At 38.5% G+C, this 23,577-nt stretch overlaps 1 protein-coding gene across 6 annotated transcripts in view; it reads right to left on the bottom strand.

Annotated features, from left to right (window-relative positions):
* Positions 1-23,577, bottom strand: part of PPP1R9A (protein phosphatase 1 regulatory subunit 9A) — a 132,060-nt gene that overhangs the window by 51,442 nt on the left and 57,041 nt on the right. For all 6 annotated transcript variants that reach the window (XM_074536170.1, XM_074536165.1, XM_074536177.1 and 3 more), the window contains exons 3-5: positions 11,513-11,645; positions 10,904-11,024; positions 5,637-5,741 (exon numbers count right to left, since the gene is read on the bottom strand). In XM_074536170.1, coding sequence (XP_074392271.1) covers positions 5,637-5,741; positions 10,904-11,024; positions 11,513-11,645 — 359 coding nt within the window. The remainder of the gene's footprint in view (positions 1-5,636; positions 5,742-10,903; positions 11,025-11,512; positions 11,646-23,577) is intronic.

The following is a 23,577-nucleotide window of genomic DNA, read 5'->3' as shown; positions in this document are numbered from 1 at the left end:
CCCTTGCAAAGACCTGACTGGATAAACTGCCCTTCCAGATGCTGTGGTGGCAAACAAAACTAACAGCAGGCATGCAAATACTATTTTAGGAAATGGTGTATTTTTCTGAAAAAATTCATCTCAAGATGCGGTGAGGAATTAGCTGAGGAAGGAATAAATGACATTTCAAGTTGATGTTAATGAACAACCAATTATTTTTACTTTTTACCCTTTAATAGCTCCTTGCATAAGAGCTATACAAATGTGAAAATTTGTATGAAAGATTCCACTTCCAATTTAGTACGAGATAGAATTTAGGTTATGAACTAACTGGGAGTTGAGACAGAACCCTGATTTGAATTAAAACTTTCCAAATAAGAAAAAACAAAAAATGGCAATAAATTATTCTTTATTAGAACAGAGAATAGTGAATAGTGAAAAGCCAGAGGGCTGGATATTTGCAATGCTGCTGTTAGAACATACTCTTTAATGATCTAGAAGATTAATTAGACATGGCAAAATTGGCTAACCAATTATTTAAGATGGAAAGACTTTGATCCATTTCAGCAGAATTTAAATAAACAAAAGCAGGTAAACTCATTGGCAGTATAGAATTAAAACAATTAATAACTTTCAGGGTGGTACAAGTCATGATAAACCACCAAACAGGTTTGCACAGGCTCTGTGTGGTTCCCTAAAAAAAATCAAGAACTGACTCAGAAGGCACCATGAGAGCATCCGCTCAGTGCCTAGCAACAGGGTGGGAAGCCAGGAAAATGTTTAGTCACATTCATACAACAGGATACGGAAGGAGGACACAGAATTTAAAATTTGCCTCTCCAGTAAAACATTGAATTTGGTCAACTTCCTTAAAAGAAACCTTTCAGAGGAAAGTAAAAATGCTAAAAGTATACAAGCAGCATATGAAAGACTGGGATTTTTGAGGATTCTCTCATGCAAGATCCTTTCTCCTTATCAATGCATTAAGTCTTCCAAGAACCATGTCCTCCTTTCCTGGGATCCTGCCTTTCCCAGAGCTGTGTGAGCACAAATCTTTATATTCAGTAACTATGATAATAGGATAAAGTTTTCTCTATGAAAGAACTAGATTTTTCCTCTTGTGAGTATGCTCAAGGAAAAAGAAATAAAATTCCCTAGAGGCATACAGCTCTTTGAGTGAGCATTCTCTGGCAGAGACCGTAGGGTCTCCCAGAACCCTTTCAGTATGATGAACAGGGGAAGAAAGTGTGGTCACAAAGGCTAAACATCACCCAAGCAGCCTCAAAGAACAGGCCTGATACTCAACATCACAGTCCAGGGGAGACTGCAAGCAAAACAACACAGGAGAAACTCCATGACAGGATGGGATTCCCACTGTCAAGCCGTCTCCTTATCCTATCTTTTATGACTGCAGGCATCACTTGCAAACTTCAAGCTGAAGGATTACATCCTAAATGGGGTCAAAAGAAGCACAGAACAATTAGTGGTATTAGTGTGGCACTGCCCTCTGAAGCCTTAATCTTAGAGCAGGGGCAACAGTCAACAATATTGAAAACAACACACATTTCAAACCCTCCTGTATATAATTAAATTCTGAAATCTGCTAACATGACATATTAGTGAACTAAACAGTTATATTAAATTATAAAGAAGACTTGATATTTACATCAATTGAAATAGCATTCATAGTTGTATTTGCCTGATTAGAGTCACGAGGACACTAATTCTCATCCTGAAAAGCAGAAGCTGATTGCCAGCTGGGATTATGAAAGAATTCCATCTCTTGCCTTTGCCTCATAGGCTACCAGAGTACATCTGCTGGGTACTGATTATCTTTCTAGAAAACATTATAAGAAAGAATAATTTAATTTATTATCACTGTGGAAGTCAAACTGGTTGAGCCAATGATCTTTCATTATGGTATGATGAGTCTTCTGGATAATCCAATACTGCAACAACGGATAAAATAATCACGTGCTTTTTACATTTTCTCTTCCTTCACCTCCTCTTAGCCTCACCTAGAACAGTTCAAAAGGTAAAAGCCATGTCTTCATTTTCACAAATTCTTTACTATGTCAGCTACAGAGAGTCTGGATACATTTTTTCTGGTAGAAAAATTGCAAAAATCTATTCTAGGTCAACGACTTCCACTGTCAGTATCATTCAAAGTGTTCAGAAGGCTCAAAGGAGAAAAATAAATCACGAAGTATTGGTATTATGCAAGCTCTCTGAAGAGGTATTGACTGCATTTACTGCAAAGAATTAACAAGTGGCTTTAATGTCATTCTATTAATGAGTACCCTTTCTTTGCCACTGATCTCACATACTAAACCCTGCTATAAAAACCAGCATGCACTTTGACTAGATTAAGGACAAAATGACTTCAGATACCTAATGCTGAGGGATATAAATGTGAAGTAACACCAGCGAAAGGCACACAGATCTCTATGTGTACAGGACACCAGGCAGAAGAAAGGCACAGATTCTGTATGCTATGATCACAAAGATAATTATGCCTATTAAAGCAGTTCTATAAACCCCATCAAGCTGACACTATTGAACAGCAGATATGCAAGTAAGTGTGAACGTGATTCCTCCTGTGAAGGAAGGATTCGTGAAGCTGCCTAGCCTTGGATCAGGTGAGGTGTGCTTGTACACTGCCTACACACTGGCAGTCAGCTGGGACATCCTCCCCAGGAAAGGCAGGAGGGGTTTATGGAGCAGCAACCTCTGCCCCTGCTGCTGCCTCCTGCAGGGACACGGATCATTCATGGCACTGCCATGGGAATGGTGCACTCCAAGGGCAGGAGTATACTGCTCCCTGCACTGCTCTGCTCCCTGCACTGCTCCTTGCCCTGCTCCCTGCCCTGCTCCCTACACTGCTCTGCTCCCTGCCCTGCTCCCTGCTCTGCTCCCTGCTCTGCTCCCCGCACTGCTCTGCTCCCTGCTCTGCTCCCTGCTCTGCTCCCTGCTCTGCTCCCTGCTCTGCTCTGCTCCCTGCCCTGCTCTGCTCCCTGCCCTGCTCCCTGCCCTGCTCCCTGCACTGCCAGCAGGCAGGAGCTGACAGCTGGGGACAAGAAAGGCATTTTCCCCCAGCAGACCCTCCCAAGGTGTCCCTAATGTTCTGGAGCTGTTCAAGTGCAGAGGTTTTCACTGTCTGCCAAAGAAGGTGGAGATGAGGGATTCTTCATCCTAGCTCTAACACCGCAGGAAAGAGGATCTGTCAGAAACCAATTCTTCTCACCACAAAACAAGCAGCAGGCAGGGCTCTTTTGCCACATGTCAAAAGAAGAACAGTCAGGAAGTTAAAAATACCTTATTTCCTTTCATATCTAAATTCATCAATATTAGCTCTTAGTTTCTTTACAAGCAAATGTTCAAACCTGTATTGAAGCCAAAACATCAAGCATACTGAAATACCTCTCTCCAAAAACTGCTTTCTGGAACAATTTTTCATTTTGTGCAACTAAAACCAATGTAGAGCATCAAGCAACAACACCATCCAGGACTGGACCAGAAGCTAAGCAGGAGCCTGTGCCATACAAGGCTTGGCTACCTTGTCAAGTCTCACTCCCAGCCTACCACAAATCAGGGAAAACATCATGCATTTCTCAGCTGGCTTGCATAAAGCAGAAAGAAGTCTTTCTGAGCATTTTTTTCCATGAAGTTTAAAATGGAAAAAAAATGAGGAAGTTGCACCAAATTCTACCCATTTTGTTCCTCTGATTAGAAATACCCATTAGTAAGATACTGCCAACCACATGGTATGCTCTTTAGTAATATTTTATATTGTAACTCATAGAGTATTTGAAATGTATTATTAACTGAGTATTATTCTATGCTTTTTTTTGGGTCTAGTTTTGACACTAACATACTGGGTCGTTTTTTCCATGAAAACTCAGTATCTTAATCTTACAAAGAAAAATGAAGAAACTCAAATATCTCTGACAAACGAGACCTGTCAGAAGCCAATGATCCCAGTGCACAGTACACTTAACAATGTGAACTCAACAACAATGAAGAAATACTTTTTTCAGCTCCCTATTTTGTGACAAGGATCTAGATTGCAACCAGTCTCACTGTAATTTATTTCCTGAGAGAAGACTGTGGGAGCTCTGTGTGAAAATCACTTTATGATTTTTCCTTCCTCCATTATTTTCCCATGGAAGCAAGTATTCTATTCCATAACTTATGCAGCAATAATTACACAAACTGAGCTGATTCTAAATGTATACAATAGGTATGTTTTATGTGAGTGCTTTCTTTTTTCCTTTTTCCTTTTGAACTAGAACATCAAACACAGAATATACATAACATTTTGCTCTGTGTACTGAAACACAGGAACACATTATTCTCTGTCATAAGGATTTTATGTTTGAAGGTCCCAACTGTAGAAAACCTAATAAAGTATATACTCATTTTCATAGTTTAGTCAGTAGGAACACTCACAGCATGTGTGATTCTTTGCAGAAATAGTAATGGTGTAGCTTCAAATGTAAATGTTACACAAAAATATACTCGCCTATAATTACAGTTTCAAATATTCTCTTTTTTCCTAAATAACCTCTCTCAAATAAAAGATTGATCAACCACCCCCAAGATTCTGTGCAGAATCCACATCCCAGCATTATTCCTCAATGTCATGTAGGATCAGCTGTGGAATTTTAGTGGAAGTGTGCATTCCAACATAGAGCACCACCATCTGAGGGCGTCTGCATATATTACCACCCGTAGTTTAGTTATGGTTCAAAAGAAGTCAGCTCTGAACTCGTTAATTAAAGAATTCAGTTGTACTCCCTAGAGAGAACCAAAAGGTGACTTCAGAATGGCTGCTGCTTTTACAATATGTCAAAGATATTTTTGGATTTATTTTGTAGAGTTGAATCTTTACTGAAATTACCGAGCTGTTGAAAAACTGTGACTGCACAGGGTCTTAAATGGCAAACCAGTTCAATTCTAGGGAAACAAAGCTCTTATTAATGACATTTTATAGTTTTGCACTCAACCACACAAGTTCAGAAGCGTACTTGCAGAATATGTTACATTTTTGAGTCTTTTCATTAATTTATGGACTTTTACAGGGACAATGAACCACAGCATAGGAGCAGAGAGAAACCCACAGGTGGTGCTGGGAGCTCGGTTAATTAACACTGGTTATTCTCCTTAATTTGGCAGCTGTTATCACTACTGCATCCAATTCTCTCCTGTCCTCTGGGCTGAGGTGGCATCTGAGGGACCAGAGTGCTGATCTCCTCCTGCTCCAACCCTGGAGTGTGAACGTGGTCAGTGTCCCCATGGCTGGGGCAAGGAAATGATCACTGGCAGCAGCTTCCCTCTGACCAACACCATGACCTTCATCATCTCCACTAATGCAAACTTGAAGCCCATGAACTTTTAGATTAGTGATCAAGAGCACAGTCATCATCTGTCTGCAATTCCAGCTTGTTTTGGCTGTAATACTTTAAAAATGTAAGCCAAAACAAAACTGTCATACTGTATTTGATCCCTCTCTCGGAATCAAAGGAGAGATCAAAGGAGAGAAGACATAGAGGCCAAAAGCCTCTGATTGTACCTGGGCAAACTGAAAGGCCTGTAAAGGAAGCCAAGTAATCTTAAGTATGAATTTAAATTTCTTTTTTCCCCTCTAAAATACTCACCTGACTTTCTCTTTGGTGTTTCTAAGAACAGTTGCAGCAAAATTTTGTGTAACACCAACCAGACTGATGCCATCAACTTCCACAATCTGGTCATTCACTTGGATCCTTTCAGGAAAAAAACACAAATGCATAAATAATTGTATGAATTCTTGCAAATTTTCAGCAAAACTTAGCATAGAGAGATCTTTCTAGTTTGACCTTAAACAAAAGCTCAGTCATAAAATGATAAAGGTAAACATGAAAAACACATCATTCCTTGCACACAGACATTTCATAAATCCAACTTCAAAGTTACCATTACAGTTAATATCATCAATTAATTATCCAGTCTCTTTCCTTGTACAGAAATACAGCAACACAAACTCCTGAATTTGTCATATGAATTAAATTAAATGAGATACTTGAACAGCTTATATCATTCTTTCCTAAGCCAATCTTGAAAAACAGCATAAGACATAGCTCTGGCATTTCATGGTAATGGAAAAAAAATGTAGTATTTAACTAAAACAACCTGCTCATCTGTGGAGAAAAGAACTTGAGTATCAGACCCAATTGTGACATACTGTCTTAAGATATTTCATCTAACTTGTTCCAAAAAAATGATTTCCCGTGTAAGCATGATCTTGCTGCACACAATCATAAAACCTTGGACTGCTGTAATGAGGACTCTCTTTTTGAAACCAAAAACCTATTTAGAGCTGATACACTGTTTAATGCAGAAAAAGTTTAGACAGATGAAAGCCATGTTGCTTTTATCTAAAGCAAGCACAGCTACAAAATTCCTACAGCAGGCACTGGACTCCTCTGGATTACGAATCCCTGGAAGATGACTGCAACACTGTTCTTTAGAAACGCACGATCTCTTAAGAATTTCAAAATAAAAACCAAACAAACACATCCAGAACTAGTCAAAGGGAGCAATTTTCAAGCACTTACATGGATTCTACTGATCCAAATAACAGAGTTTACAAAGCAACCAAGAAACAGCTATGAAAAAATCCTATTTAAATTATATGAAAATACCCAAATTAATGTATTTAACATCTTAGGATATATTAGTAATAAGATTTCTTTTCAAAAAACAGAGGCTTCAACAGAATGTTGAAGCATTTGTACTTGGAGCACTAATTTCTCTGTCAAGTCTGAGGAAATGCTTTGCAGTTTTACATGTGTTCAAGCAGCATCTTTGTTCTTTGGATTCCAGTGATGAGTAAGAAATACAGTATTTACTCTTTGGCAGCCTCACACTACAGAATGTCACTGTGTTCTAGGCAGGATCTCCCTTGAAAAAGGCAGCTTATAAACTCCTATTTTGAAAATCATATCTGACATTTTAAACTCAGAATTTTATTTCAATTTGCACTGAAACATTTGAGAAATACAGCACTCGCATCAATATTCATCTAATTTTGAACTTTTTTTTTAAACTTCCAACTCTTAAATATTTTTATGGACACTGCTCTCCAATACTCCTTTACACATATATTTTAATTATATAGGAGCATATATGCATATCAACCTACAAAGGGAGGACCTCCCCTGAAAGCCCATTCTCACAGGAGCTCCAGGCCCCCTGTGTCAAATCTAATTTCAAACACGAATGAAAAATTAGGCTTGGATTGCCAAAGTCTGAATTACAGAAATTGTATTGCTTTTAGCATTAATAACATTGGTAATTCTTCTGACAATTATTTTCTAATGTTCATGACTTTAAACTCTGCCTGCAGATAACAATGAAGTAGCAACTATAGAATCAAACCAACTAAAATTGAAAAAATTATTTGCACAATTGCTCTGTATGATGAACTGAAAAATTTAATTTGTGCAGAGACATCTTCTAGAGTTCAAGTTAAGAACTATGCAATGTTTCAAAACTGTTGCTCCCAATGCTATCAAAATACTTCATAAAGTGAATGACACATCACCACAATAACCTGAAAGAAGCAGCTATTGATTGATTGATCCAGGAAAAGATTTTATTTTTCATATTCAGCCTAATTTTTCATATTCAGTCTAATGACTGATTTCCTATCTTTCTCACTACTAATAACCTCTCCTAATACTTATCAACATGCTTGCCTTTGGATTCATCTTGAAGAACCCTCCTTGGGCATACACTGGCACACAAAACCTTTAAATATGACAGCTAAATGCTACCTTTTTGTCTACAGCAGCATGAATCAAGCCAGGGGTGTTAAATCACTGAGAAACATCTTTGCACAGATTTTGTATTTCCAGGGGAGACAAGTACTTTACATCATAATTTGATAGGTCTTTCAATAAAAAACAGAACAACTATCCTACAGATACTGTAACATTTTAAATTGTAGCTTTAGCAGAACCTGGTTGAAGATTGCTACGCGATTATTCAGAATATCTGATGCAACTACTGAAGTAGTTTTATTTTCTGGTTGGAGACTTTGTTTTGCTATCAGTGTTAATGATTAAGTAGGCTTTTCATAAAGATGAAGTTAACAGGACCCTTTACAGTTGATGCACTTTATTATGCAGAACGGCCTGGTCCTGACTGAGAGGATTATATATCCCTTTCCCAAGTGAATGATCAGTCAGGCTCTCAAAGAGAAAAGCAGAGTCCTATTTCTCAGCTGACTGAACATTCTGCCAGTTGAAAACCAACACAAATATTAGAATGGTCAAAGAACGATATTATTTTTTCTCAGCTGACAAGTTCCTTTCAGATGCCATCTAGGGAAATGAAAGAACAGACTTGTGATGGAACATTAACTTCTGCAGCCCACTCAAACGTGTGAATAATGAGATGAAAAGAAATTACAGATCATGACAGAGCAGCAGTGAGTGACTGATTTTCAACCAGAGAATTTTACAAAGAATACCAGTCGTGAGCTTAATGCCTTCTAGCTGAGGTCAAGCATACCCTTCAGAAAAACATTCACTTAAATTTAAAATAATGGATAAAGTCATGACATCTTGAGGTGTCAGCTTCATTTCCCTTCATAATTTTTAAGCCTATGATAAATCAGTACTTGGCCTTCAACATGATATTTTATTGCCAAGATCTCTAAAGACACCTCCAAGCCCAATCTAGAAGACAACATAGTTCAGTAGTTTCCAAGTAACATTACTAAACTTTGCAACCCCTGCCTTCTGGAGTCTTCTGCTTAAATTTTTGTGGGGTTTCCACAGCAGAACAATTTTTTGCCTAGCTGAAAAGTTAGAGGTGTTCAACAAGGAACGTGTTACTGCAATGTATTTTTTAGAAGACATCATCAACATTTTAAGAGTTTATTCCCACTCTTATTTATAAACAATATTTTCATATTGTTTATGACTAACATAACAACACATTAATGGTTAAAATCAGAAAAGGAGAATGCAGATAAGTTGATATAGTTGCTTACATATCAGAGAAGTAATATTTTACTGGCAGGAAAATTTACAAAGTTAAGCACTGCAACAAAATGAAAAATTGTATGGGTTGGAAGACTTTTAAGAATCCTTCTCATTATTAAATGATTGGATAGTAAAGTTTTTTTCCTGTCTCCTAATGAGAAGAGGTTGACTTGGTTTTGGCAGGTACTGAATAATACACAGATTGGCAGGTGTTGATGAAAACACACAGATAACTGTGCCCCATATGATATGAAATATTTTATGTTGAAAAGGAATTCTTTAGCTTGCACATACCAAATAAGCAAGCAGATTCTGCTATACTAGCACACAGGACTACACACACCAATTCACTTCTTTAGTGGGCAAGGTTTATGGCACAGCTTCCTATTCCAATTAATTAATGTACTTTCAGTGCTGTAGGTGTGAAAAACTGAACCCCAGAATAGAAGACTATCCAAAGTAAATAGTATGAACAGTCTGTGTTAGTAAAGTTGAAACGAATGCATTTAGTAAAAGTTTAAATATTCAGACACACTAATTATTTCCTTAATCACAGAATAATCAAGGTTGAAAAAGATCTTCCAAGATCATCCAGTTTAGCCATCAACTAAGCAGCTCAATCACTCCTAAACCACATCCCAAGTGCCACATCCAGATTCCTCTTCAACACTTCCAGAGACAGTGACTCCACCATCTTTCTGGGCAACTTATGTCAGAATATACCGACCCCCACCTGGTTACAATTTCCTTTCCAGTGGTTGTGGAGAATGATAAGGTCATCCTCAGGCCTCCTTTTCTCCAGGTCAAACACCCCCAGCTCCCTTTCATAAGACCTGTGCTCCTGACCCTTCACCAGCTTTGTTCCCCTTCTCTGGCCACACTCCAGCACCTCAGTGTCCTTTTTGCAGTGACAGGCCAGAGCTGGACACAGCACCCAAGGTGGCCTCACCAGTGCCAGGCACAGGGGCACAGTCCCTGCCTGGGTGCTGCTGGAAACACTACTGCTGGTCCAGGCCAGGATGCCTTTGGCTTTCCTGGCTACCTGGGCACATCCTGGCTGATATCCAGCTGCCTGTCAACCAGCACCCCCAGTCCTTTTCTGCTGAGCAGCCCTCAAGCTGCTCCTCCCCCAGGCCGGCAGCCCTGCCTGAGGCTGCTGTGGCCCCAGGGCAGGACTGGCCCTTTGCCTTGGTGAACCTCATGCAGCTCTGATGTGAACCCAGTGCAGGACTGGCCCTTTGCCTTGGTGAACCTCATGCAGCTCTGATGTGAACCCAGTGCAGGACTGGCCCTTTGCCTTAGTGGGCCTCATGCAGCTCTGATGTGAACCCAGTGCAGGACTGGCCCTTTGCCTTGGTGAACCTCATGCAGCTCTGTTGTGAACCCAGTGCAGGACTGGCCCTTTGCCTTAGTGGGCCTCATGCAGCTGTCCTCAGCCCATAGATCCAGCCTGTCAAGATCTCTTTGCAAGGACATCATATGCAGAGAGACCAAATTATCCAATGTTGAACTGATTTTTTTTTTAGTATTGCCTATCTAAAGCTGGCTTGAAGCCAATAGAAGAGGTGGGAGCTCAACACCTTAAGAATCAAAACTACTTTCAAAAGCGACACAGAGTATGGAATCAGCAGCCTTACTCATGCTAAAGCATCTGGGTTCTCAGTAGTCACAAACACTTATCTTTGGCAACTTCGTTCTTCTTTAAAAGTTTAAACTCATGGTACCAATTTAGTTCTTCTCAGAACCACATCAGTTACTTGGACCTTTCCAATGAAGTTGACCAGCTTTACAGCTTGGATTACCATGACATCTGTTAAGCAAACAACTATTCCCTATGAAAATCATAATTTATAGTAACTCTTGCTGATAAAATTTCCAAATACAGTCTCGTTTACCTGCCATCTCTTTCTGCTGTCCCACCCTCTGTTACTGTTTTGACAAATATTCCCAGTTTTTCAAGGCCTGCATCAGCTCCAACTCCCATTCCAATAATGCTTATGCCAAGTCCATCTTCATCTGTAAAAGAGGCAAGAAAAGGCAGAAAATTCTTACATTTATCTGTACATTATTTGGTAGGTAAGCATTCTTGCTTTGGTTCCTCTTGGCTTTCTGTGCCAATAACACTAATATTACTTTGATTACTTTTAAGAAAACTATTTGACTACCATTTAAATTACACACAAAAAGTATCATCTGCAGCCTTATGAGGAGCACAGAACAGACAAGATTTTTACTCCTCCAGTAAAGAATGAACGTATCACAACAAACACTGTGTAAAATCATGTTAATGGAGTATCACTAAACAATTCTCTTAAGAAGATAAAAACTGCCTGTCTCTGAGCTGCTTCTTTAATTCCTGACTGAACAATTCCTGAAATCCAAAAAGGCACAGTGAATACAACCAGCTCATGTAAATTCGAGGTAGACTCTGTAGGTATGCGTAGGCTTCCTCAAACTTGTAGGTCAGTGTCACAGGAAGTGGAAATGACACACAGACACGATACCTTTTTCTAGCTCGACTGGGAAGAGCTCCAACTTTTCCACACGCTTCTCAAGTTCATATTCAGCTGATGCAGCCACTGGATCAACTTCATCATTTCTCCTGTCATAGTCTTCATTAGAGTATGTATTGAAAACCTGTGGAAATAGATCAAAAATCATTCAGCTATCCACTCCAAAAAAGACTTCCAAATTATTAAATTAGCTACTACTTTTGTCTTGTGATATTGCAAAGTTTGAAAAGGCTTTAAAAGACAAATTTCTCCTGCTCATTCAAACTTCAGGTTTTTAAATTTGTGTTTTTTTATTCAAGGAAGCACAAGTATGGTTGCCAAAGTCAACTGAGTGTAAGTTTCTATTGCTTTTGATTATAAATTCAAGAGGTGATCCCTAATGTCTATGTTGGTCTATGCATATAAATAATTAAAACAATTAATTTAACTCATTAAAAATGCACTATTAATAAACATTAACAACATTGAAATTATAACCTGTATAGTGTTTCTGTATTAGTCTTTAGGTCTTATGAAGTTTCAGTTCACATTCATCCAAACAAAGCTTGACCTGAAGATTACTAATCTACATGTACATCACCTATGAATATCATGGGGATTATGTTCCATATTATGTATTAACATTTTTAGAACAGCAATATACACAGCCATTGGGTTTTTTTAAGCTAACCAGAATTACAGGTTCATTTCATCTCTAAAGCAGTAATTTAACAGTGACTGAATTAACCTGATTATATTATTTATGCTACCTACTATCATACTTTCAACATGGCCTTCAACCAATGATTATTCAGACCATCAGAAACATTAGTCAGGAAAAGCATATTTTCATATTTTAGAGATCAGAGTTTGCCAGCCTAATTCATTAAACTGTCTGCACTAGGCAGTAAGGAAAGAATATGTATTACTAGTGGTAATAATTATACTGAGCTTCAGTCCCATGGATATATCATATTCATCACTTCAAATAAAGGAAAACAACTTCCCACATTTCCTCTTCCTCTTTTACAGACAACCTACAGAAGACATCATTGCGTGGTCACGTTTTCCTTTATCACTGTTCCTCTAATAATATAAAACACTGCACCCTGCTAGATAGCTACACAAACATTCCAAAGTTCTCCAGAAGCCTGCTCTTTTACCGCCCTGTTGGAGGCTCTCTCACGGTGTCCCTGGATGGAGCACACATGCCAGCTGCCTGCCCAGGACAGTGACAGGAGCTGGGTCACTGCCACCTGGGGTTTCACCTGCCTAAAGAGCTGTTAGTACACATGCATTTCTTTTAAACAGCAAATATATGAAAGTTGAAATATAAAAATTCTTTTAAATACTACTGCAAGTAAGTCTATTAACTATGCTATGGCCACCACAAAGCTACCAAAAAGACAGCAGTGATTCAATGGCAATTTTAATAGCCACTCACATGGGTATTTCACATCAATGTTTCACACTTTGTTTTCTCTTCCAAGAAGACCGTGAGGATAAACATTTTACAAGAATTCACAAACCTATCTCACATGGATTTTTAGTCATTATGATGCAAGAAGAAGGCTGCTTTAATAAAATTATGCTCCTAGAAATCCTTCATAAATACATGCAAAGCATAAGTAAAATAAGACACATCATGCTGTCCAGTGCTGTTGAATGTTCTATTCTGCTTTAGTATCTCTAAGAGTGGAGAAAAGACACAGATTGAGAAACAAGTAATGCAATTCAAGGCCACTGTTTCTAGTCTGACTAAAACCAGAAAAAAACAGCTGGAAGAGTACACTCAACAGCAATGAAAAAGTGGTACAACTTCCCTGGTAGCTTCCCTTCTCTGTGATTTGGTGTCAAAGGCTTCAGTTTTTACCCACTAAGGGTTCCATGATCAAGCCCAACCTCATTCATGCTGCAATCAACCAAAATAAGAATCAATCAATAGAGTGAGACTCAATTAAAACATTACTGAGCTGAGGTTTGACCATAAACCTTTAAGGCTGAAATGCAGCAGACATGCAAGCAAGTACAGGTTAAAAACAACAGCTGTGAATTTAGCTTGAATCATGTAATTTATTAAAATGATGAGAGAGACCCATGCCTCAAATGTGAACAGAGATTAATTGCATGAAGGTAAAGGAATGTACTGCTAGCTGGAGACAAAGAACAACTGAGAGAGAGGTATAGGGGAAAATTATGTCACAAAATGAGTACATTTACTTCTGGATTTCTTTTTGTCATGTTAACTGGCACCATTCTTTTCCTTGTGTTCAGTGACTGGCATGAGAATATTGTGGAAGCAGTTTTAGATTTGTTGCAAAATGACTGGATATGCTTCAGGATAATTTTCTTTGAAAGCATCAAATCACATACTGCATTTGGGTTTGAGATGATTTTTCTTTAATCAGATTGGACAGAAGATATGGCTTTTTGGACTGTACCCACTGTTTTGAAGTATTTTAATAATAGCACTAAAATGAAACTAAATATACTGTTGGTGATTGAAAGTTATCATTATGTCTCCAAATACATCACACTACTCTTATCTAGTACCTCACCTAAGCATTCACTCTGAGATTGTAGATCCCTGATTACACAAAGCTCTGTGTTTCCTACCTGGCATCAACTCACTGTCTTTTGTACACTGGTCATATAACTTCGCCCACTGCCTTCAAAAAGGCGGTTGTCTCCCCCCGAAAAGGGGAAGAAGAAGAAGCATATTCTTGTATGTCATTTATCTCATTTTGTGCAATCACATTTCATAGCTGACTGATTCCATTAAATGAATCTCTGGGTGTTAAATTGAAATAAAGAAAATTTATGCTTGGAAATTTTCTTTCTCTATGAAACAGTCTATCCACCAGAGTAATGAACTGCTTGCTCAGTACAGTCATGAGAACTGTCACTCAAGATTTTACTGCACTAAAAATAAGATAAACATTTATAACTTCTTCCTCACAGTATGGTTAACTTGATTTAAGTACAACTATTTCACCACGTCTGCTGCTGAAGTGTTTTCCAGAGTGTGTGTGGGATTTCAGACTCATGGGAGTGCTCCCATTCCCTGTCATTGGACAGATTTGGTTTTACTGCCACTCTAGCCAAGTAGCCAGTACAGTAAAGTCACAACTACAGAATATGCTGAGTTGGAAGGGACCCACAAGAATCACAGAGTCAACTCTGGGCCCTGTATAGGATCATCCCCAAGAGCCATATCACAAACCATTCCTCATAAAGCAAGCTCTTTTTCTAGTGTATCCAATATAGTATTTTACTCTCTGAATTTACCACTACAAGTATTTAGGGGAAAAAAAAAAGTTTTCATAGAATTCACTTCTGACATTTTCTAGGATTTAAAACAGCACTTGTGGAAAACAGAAAGCCAACAGTGGTGACACATTGAAAGAAGCCCTGAAGAGCTGCTGTTAATAGAACATACTTCTGCGTTCTGTAAAGTGACAGAAAAAGGGGTCATCAGTGATTCATCCAGCACCAATATAGTAACAAACTGTAATATGAAAGAAGTAGGTATAATTGTTAGGCACCCTGGGTAGTATCCCCAGGGAAATCATACATACACACACAGATCATTTGCTTCTCTTTGGCAGAGCACAAGCTAGAGAAGACATGTCACTAACTATAAAAATACATTGGTGACTAATTCAGAAAAAAACCCCTACATTTTTGTTTTAGTAATTCATCTTCAGAAGTAAGATCAGAAGGATAAAAATTGATTATTCTTGAAAAAAGGCAAAGTTTCCTAAGTTTGGGGTGACTTCCCATAGCTCTTATCCACCAATAATTTACAGAATTTAGCTAACAGTAACCAGTAGGTAGTGACAAGGGTTTTTTTTTTTTTACTTTTTTAAGCAAGTCAGAATGGAGATAACTCTAAAGAATCACATGGGCCAACCAGCTTGCTGCTACATAAACCACTATTAGTGTTGCATACTATAAACTGTGCAACATAAAAATTGTCATATCTGACATAAGGCTGAGAGAAGTGGGGTTGTTCAGCCTGGAAAAGAGAAGGCTTTGGGGTGACACAACTGTGGCCTCTAGCACCTGAAGGGAACCTACAAAGAAGATGGAGAGAGACTATTTACAAGAGCATGTAGTGACAGGACAAGGGGGAAGAGTTTCAAATTGCAAGGGAATAGATTTAGATTATCTATAATGAAGCACTGTGGATAACCCCTCTGGCTGTGCTGAAGCAGCTAAATGAGGAAATCACAATTTGACCACTACCTTCTGCTTTAAAATCCTTCTACAGCATAGCTTTAGGGAGGAGAGGGAGCTCTGGCAATGTTGGAAATTGATGACTATTTTTTTAAAAAGTTTTTCCTCTGCAAAGTGGTTGCTTTGTCAGAGTGAAAGGCAGTGAGTCAGTGAGGAGGCTTCCTGCAGCTCTCCTGGCTTCATGCTCCCCTACAGCCTGCGTGGGCATCAGCCGTCACCAACGCTTCAGCAAGGAAGGAGACAAATCCTCCCAAGGAGCAAGTGCAGGAATGAGACACAGATGGGAATTAGACATCAGCAATATTGAAAGAAACTGCACGTCTAACAGCAAATCCATGTCTGGGGTTTCCCTCAGAAAGCTCTGGAAGAGAAAGATCTGTTTTCAGTGTCCCGAAATTCTGGCAAAGAGACCCGCACAGCAGATTTATGTTTCTAAAATCCTAAAAGTATCTGGGCCCCAGACTCCTCTATTCCAGAGACCTCTTCACACATATGACAAGCCAAGAGCAGCTGCCGTGACACACAGACAAACTGTTCAATTTTTTGGAGTAAACTGGAAAATATTCTCTCTGTATACTCTTGTTTTAGACAAATGGAACAAGCTATCAAGTCTTCTACCTGCTGGAACATCATGAAGACCATTTGTAGTAGAAAACCACAGTGTCACTGTCCTGCAGCTGTGCCAACACAACTCAGTTTGGATCCATACACCTCTAGGCACCACAGCATGTCCTCCCAAACCCAAACCATGCCTCAGTGGCATTTCCTAGGGGGACACAAGCATTAAAATGCCTGGGCTAACCACACACATTCATTAGTCCTGTGACATGAGGATGCATTTACATGGTCTAAGTAGTTAAAGAACCAGCCAGACTCCTCTGTTGGGCTTCTTTCACTGAAACCAGTACCTTAAATTTCATACTCTGCACTTTTGGGCCAAAACACAGAACTGAAATTGCCTATGGGGTACTGCACATGGATCACCTCCCCTGCTCCTGCTACTTGGCTCACTTCTAGCGCCAACTTTTTAGAAGACTAGTTTCCTAGAATCAGTGAAAGTTATTGTTTATATCCACTTATTATTTATTCAGTGCATTCTTTTTTTATTGCTGATGTACTACTTTTATTACAATTTACATTGCTACTTGTCTACGTAGCAGAAAAATACAAAATAAATGTAGCTGTAAATGAGATGCGTGCCTCATGTAAAAACTTCATGCTGTCACTCTCAGTTAAAACAGGTCAGAGTAATTAGCAAGTAAAAGTAAGCCCTGTTACTGAAGAGTAAAACCTCAGCTCACATGGAACATGTACTTCTATTAGGGCTGCTGTTATTTGTTTTAGTAAGTGAGTAAAACAGCAAGGTGCACTGAAACCTGGAGTTGACATAGATATCCAGACAGCCTTATCTGAATATTCCTGCTTTTTTTTTGTTGTTGTTGTTTTTTAGGTGGCTTGGCGGTTTTTTTGTGGGTTTTTTTAGTTTGTTTTTTTTTTTTTTAATACAGTGATGAGTTACAGTACCATTCAGATTTTTTTTTCTTGCTTTTTTTTTGTCATAACCATTAATATGAATGGGAAATTGAAATACTGTCCTGTTTTATATAAATGGTGCAGGCTAAACAATTTTCAGTCAATTCTCTTTGATGAGTTTTGCAGACTTGGGTCTAAATCTTCTCTGACAGTGGGCTGGTTTCTCTAATGCAGCAGCTTGGATGCAACAGTGGAATGGGAGGAGGTATAAATGATAGTGAGGTGGCTTCCCTGAGTCCTACTGATCATATAAAAATCCCAAGGACACTTTTTAAGCATTGTGTACTTCACAGGTACACTTCATATGTAATTCATCCCTTTGCCTGATCATGCCTTTTTTTAAACTTTACTTTGCACTACTTTAACTTACCAACAAAAATGTACTTTGCAACTGCTCCTATCTATTTTTGGTCAGTTATTGACTCCTTAGATATAGAGAATAAAAAAGGTTTGTGTTTTTCACTACGGTAGTTTGACAGTTGCAGGGAAAAGAGCCCAGAGACAACCCTGCATTGCCATTAAGTTCAGAGTTCTTCCAAAGGTCCCTCCTGGCAGACCTCACAGATGCTTGAGAGATTAGAGATGTGGGTACAGCAATTTAACACCTTTGTATTAACCGGAGTGTGGTACTGACCTACAAACCTGAATGTCTTTAGCTGAATTTTCCTGCATCAGGGAAAAGTAAAAACATTTGCCTGCACCTTGAGAGTGTCTCCATTCAGCAGAACAAAGCAGTAGTTGCAACAAGAGCACTCAAACAGCCATGTTATACAAAAAAATATAAAAATATGAACAAGAGTATTTAAGAAGAACATGAATTTCCAATATAAGAGCAAATATATTTTATCACTCTTTTGGCAGTTCCCTCTATTGCCAAGGTAACAAACTAGCAAGCTCAATAATTCATTGTATCTTTGAACATTGAAATAAGCACATAAAGGAGAACGTTTGAAGTGAGCAGAGTTTGACAAATTAATTAAAACACAGTATAGGCTCAAATCTCAATTCTGGTGTCCAAACAACTCTACACAGATAGGGGAGCACAAAGCAAAGTTCCAGATCCTGTCCCTAGACACTTATTCCTGAATCTGCTGCTGTATTTCTTCCAGATCCTTGCATTGCTGCCAATCTACATCCTAACTCATGGTGCTATTTTTCTTCTGCCTTTAAGTGTGGCACATGAGGTAGCCAAGAGTAAATGCTGCTTCTGGTACCAACGAGTACAGACTGCCATAGAGTAGGAAAGTCGACATGAATCAACAAATCAGTGTTCCTTCTCCCAGCAATCTCACTCTCCCTCAGCCTACAAGTCAAGAGGTCTAAATGCAAAGTAAAATTGCCACAAATGTTCTCAGAGGCAAACACCTGAAACAAAATATTGACCATGCATAAAACATTCTACTTAAAATAAATCTCAGCAGGGATAAATTGAGCAACCTGCACATTCACTAAAAATGACCCCACCAAAAATTTCATAAGCAATTCCTTTTATTCTCTTACAGATGCAACATATGTTAAGAAAATATTTCAAAGGAAAACAAGGACACAAAAAAGTAAATACAGGCATTAATTCAGAACACTTGCTGTGTAAACTACAAAGAGATGATTCATCCAACCTGAGTTTTATTGTGAAATTATAATATTTTATAAATGGAACAAAAATTAATGCAATTCTTTATAAACACATATATAGAAAATCTTGCAAGTGTGCTATAAACAGTACACATTCCTATCTATCTCTTTACTTAAAGCAGAGAAGAAAGCAGAGGTGGAAGAAAAGAGCTAGATGGAAACAGTCTGCCTTGGTGTCTGATTTTCTCAATATTACATCAATACAAATCCTATTGGGCTTTTTAAGGGTGCAGAATTGCAACTTTCCTAAAGATTTTTTATGACTCTCTCACACACCCCATCTGATTTTTAGCAGCTATGGCATTTGGCACTAATTGCCCACCTTACCAATACTCCTGCAGACACAGCAAAGGCTGAGGGAGAGGGAGAAGGATCCCCAGTGACAGAAACCAGAAGACTTCACAGCCTTGCCTCAGACCAAGGGATAAAAAGCAAACACACTTCCACACCAGATCATAGCAGCAGCCCACATAAATCTCTGAAGTTGTCCCACCATCACTTTCCACAATAACTAAGTTCTAAAAATCTCAAGAGAGGTTTGGAATTTTTTTTTCAATGAGAAGTTCTTAATGAATTCTTTAACTGAGATGAGATTACTAAAAATAATGCTTACAGTCTTAAGATAAGTGGGGCAAATTCTATTATATTCCACTAAGAAAAGCTCAGGAGATATAATAAATTCTTATTTAATCATATACTATTAATTATACTAGTACACACCTTATGAGTTAAAGAACAGCAAAGTATGACATTCAATATTAGACGGCCCTTCAAATAGTGTCCTGTACAGGGTAAACATATTTCCACAATTTCAGATGGCACATGTTACAGAGGGTATGCATTTTGTTTCTAGTACAAGCAGATATTCCTCTACAGTAACAAAAACACTTATGATTCTCTGGATTCTAAAGCCTTTAGTAGCCTATTGCTGCATTCACATTAACATCACCATGCAGCGATGTAAAAGAAACCCATTTAGTGGGGTGTTGCATTAATTTGGTAGGAGTGTTGCAGCCCTACAGCCTCTTAATGCCATTGCTTGTGTATAAAAATGGACAAACAGGCAGAGTGTAAGAGGATTAACTGAAAAGCTTCTGTAATACAGCAAAAGGTTTGCTGTGTTTTGTAAACATCTTTCAAACAGAAAGGGCCATGCCACGTTCTCAATGCTAGACCACTACTCAATTACTTTATATTTAGACTTAACAATTCCTTAATTGCACCTGCAGGCAGAATTCATTTTGGCTTGACTGCATTTTTGCTAATGATAGTTTCACATTCACGCTGTTTAGTACAATGTGCTGCATTCCAGTAAGATGCAAAACTGCCTAGAGTAAGCAAAAGAATGTTTATCCATTAAGCATCCATACCTAGTGTATTACATTACAGTTAATCACACCACCGCTTCAAAAATGAAGCCGTCTGTGTTTCCAGAGGAATTCAGCCTTCCTAATGCTTCCTAATATGGTAGGTGGGGTAAGAGACTCTTACACAAGCCAACAACAGGCGTTCCCAGGCCTGACAACATAACTGCTTCAAACACACCAGCTCTAAGTGCAATTTAAAATATGGTATTAATGCAGCAAGAAACAGAAGGTTACAAATGTGCACACAAAGTGTATCCAAATGAATAGACAAAGAGAACGAGGGATCATGGGGATAAGCCGGTATTAATGAATAATGCTAGCTGGGGATGAGACTACAGTAATAATGGCATAAAGTGGGGATTCAAGATAAACACTCTTAAAGTGACTCAATTCAACATTATTTTTGGACATTTTTCAACTTCAACATTTGCTATGACATCAGGCACAAATATATTACCCCCTTGAAAACAACAGCAAAATTGACTTTATTAACCCCAAGGGAAGTCTCTATTACAGCAGGTTTTCACTCTGCCCTGTGAATTCTGGAAAAATTAAATGAGTAGAGAAACTAAAATGAGTATTTCTCACTTAAAGATATTACACAATTCTACTCTCTATGCCCAAATTTACTCCATAAATTCAAATTTATTACAGACATTATTTATACACAAATCTGTGACAGATTTGAAGTTTTGGAGAACCAAATGTAAAGTGTAGCACCCATTGCTGTGGGAAATTGGGAGGATGCACTTATACATGGCCATTTTGGACTGGGGTTTTGTTTTAAAGCATTTTGCTCTATTTTTTCCCCACAGGAACACCTTGCTTTACTGTTTTGGTATTGACCAAACATCTCGCTGTGCACTCCCTTAACAGTCCCTGCACGCTGCCTTTGGGCACATTGGCAGGTACGGCACCATGTCCTTAGACCTCTGTTATTGGATACAAAGGCAGACACAGCATTAAATGTGAGCTCAGGGCTGCTCCTGACACACGCCAGCAGCAGAGATGGCAAACTCTGGACTTTCAGAACTTACTTAAGGCCCCTGAGCTTTCTGTTTTCCAGATGCAGCTTCTTGACCTGCTTCAGACAGAAAAGTGAAGCTTGACACAAACATTTCACCTTTGTGAGGAAAACTAAAATATGTGGCATGGCTTTCTGTCCAGATTTCTGCCCTCCAAGCAGAGGAGGGAAAGTGCTGTTTAACCTGTGCAGTGACATGAACAATAAAAGCTACAGAAGAACCTCTCTGTATGTTGTGTCGATGCAGGGACATCTCTGAGCTCAGTTACTGCAGCAGCTGAAGAGTGCAGCACACAGCTGGTATCGCTGTCACTCACAGGAATTGTATTTTGGCTACAAACAGCTGCACATTTCTTTTAGAGGTAAAACAGACACCATTTAACAGAAGCTGGACATACTCCAGATAGCAGATTAAAATGGGTGTAATCTGTGTATGAAAGGCTATAAAGCCAATACAGTAAGCCTTTCAGTTATCTTAGCATGATTTTAATGGGCACCCCATTGTAGTGAAATGAATGAAGAAAACATACCAAATATCTCTATAAAATAATGACCTTTAAATATTTTTCAGTCAGCTAGTGTTCATCATCTAAGGAAACTGGCAAGGATGTGACTCTTGCCTAAAATAAGAGCTGTGAATGAACAACTAGAGGAAGACAGCAAATTAATCTTACAAAACCTTGCTGCAATGTATTTACACATACCACCTTAGCTATTTTCATGAATCCCTAAAAAAAAAAAAAATATACATCCAAGTTTTTTAGAAGCCCATCTTCTAAAATAGTATTTTGTAATTATGGTTTCAAGAATATCCAACAACACTGAAAGGCTTCTTTTCTTGGGCATGACTATTGTTCTTAATCAATCCTCTGTAGATCAAACTTAAGGAAAAACAGGAAAAAATTCACAGAAGCCCTTGCAAATCCTTCTTTAATATTGCTAACAAAAGGCTAATACTGTCAAGAAAAACATACATGATAATGCTAGCATTCACTGGAAAACTGCAGGACAGACAATTAGTACAAAGTATATGTAACTCCTGGCTGCTTTTTACCCAATGGTGAATAAAACCACTGTCCTGGATGAGGGAGTTAGGTACAACTGGTGTGGGAAAATAAACATATGGTCAGACATCAAAACAGCCAAGCTAGTAAAACTTCAATCGCACAAACTTTAATTTTAACCTTGCTGTTACTGATTAAACACTCTAAAATTCTAAAAAAAAATCTTAACAAAGGAGCAACTTTTCCTTGCAAATAAAATAATTGGAAAATATTACGAAATGAAATGTTTTGAAAGCCTTTTCTATAGTAGTGGTAAACTAAATAACCACAAACACAGTATTGCCTATAATCAGATAAAGCTTTAGCTTTCAATTCCTTGCAGTAGAGCATTCAAAAGGATGCTATCAACCATTTTAGTCCTGATGGCAAGAAATGTTTTCACAGATTTTTCAGGAGTAAAAGCAATAAAAGTGCATGCCAGAAGGTAAAGAATTATCCATGTTCATTGCTCATGACCAACTGCACCAGCCCGAGCCCCACAGCAGCTGCACAAAGGCATTGCCGCAGCTCGAGCACACGAGTCCATCCACTCAGGTGTGAAAGCTGAGCCTGAGAGCCCCACACGGGCCACGCAGGCAACCCTCCTGGGTCACCAAGTGACACAGAGTGCTGGCACAAGGATTGTGCCAATATAAAATTGATTCCCTCCACTTTTTCTTTTCCTGAAGAAAAAGGAAAATCTTGCCTCTTAAGAATTCAAAAATCTCTACAAGTATGAGCACCACTCCAAATGCAAGAAGAACAGGATTACCATAAAAAGGAGAATAATGCAGAGAATACTGGAGGAGAAAAAGGCAGTCAAGCTTTAAATTGCAACTGCAACTCTGGGTAATATACAGCTTTTAACATCTTACTTAACTTTGCAAATGTCAGTTTAACCCTAATGTCTAAATGGTTCTGGTACCATACAGAACATCAACAGTAGGTGATTGTCACAGAAAGGGATGCAGAGAACTGGCAATCTTATGACAGTTAACTGAAAACTGTCTGACAGTTCTTTGAATTAAAGCAACTTGAATATATCATGCATGTATTGCCTATTTACCCTGAAAGGTACAAGACACTGCTTCAACTCAAGTTTTAAAAATTATTTTATCCGATCAGACAGGCCTCATAAAAACAGTATTAAATTAATCCTGCTTTACTTACCTTTAGGTTAAAGTCTCACTTGCCAAAAAGGGTCATTGTCAAAATGTGCCTTAAATTCAAGCTTTTAAA

Source organism: Zonotrichia albicollis, chromosome 1 (genome assembly GCF_047830755.1).
Source record: "Zonotrichia albicollis isolate bZonAlb1 chromosome 1, bZonAlb1.hap1, whole genome shotgun sequence".
Taxonomy (NCBI): Eukaryota; Metazoa; Chordata; class Aves; order Passeriformes; family Passerellidae; genus Zonotrichia; species Zonotrichia albicollis.
Note: the sequence above shows the minus strand (reverse complement) of the source record. Positions and strands in the feature narration are given on the sequence as shown.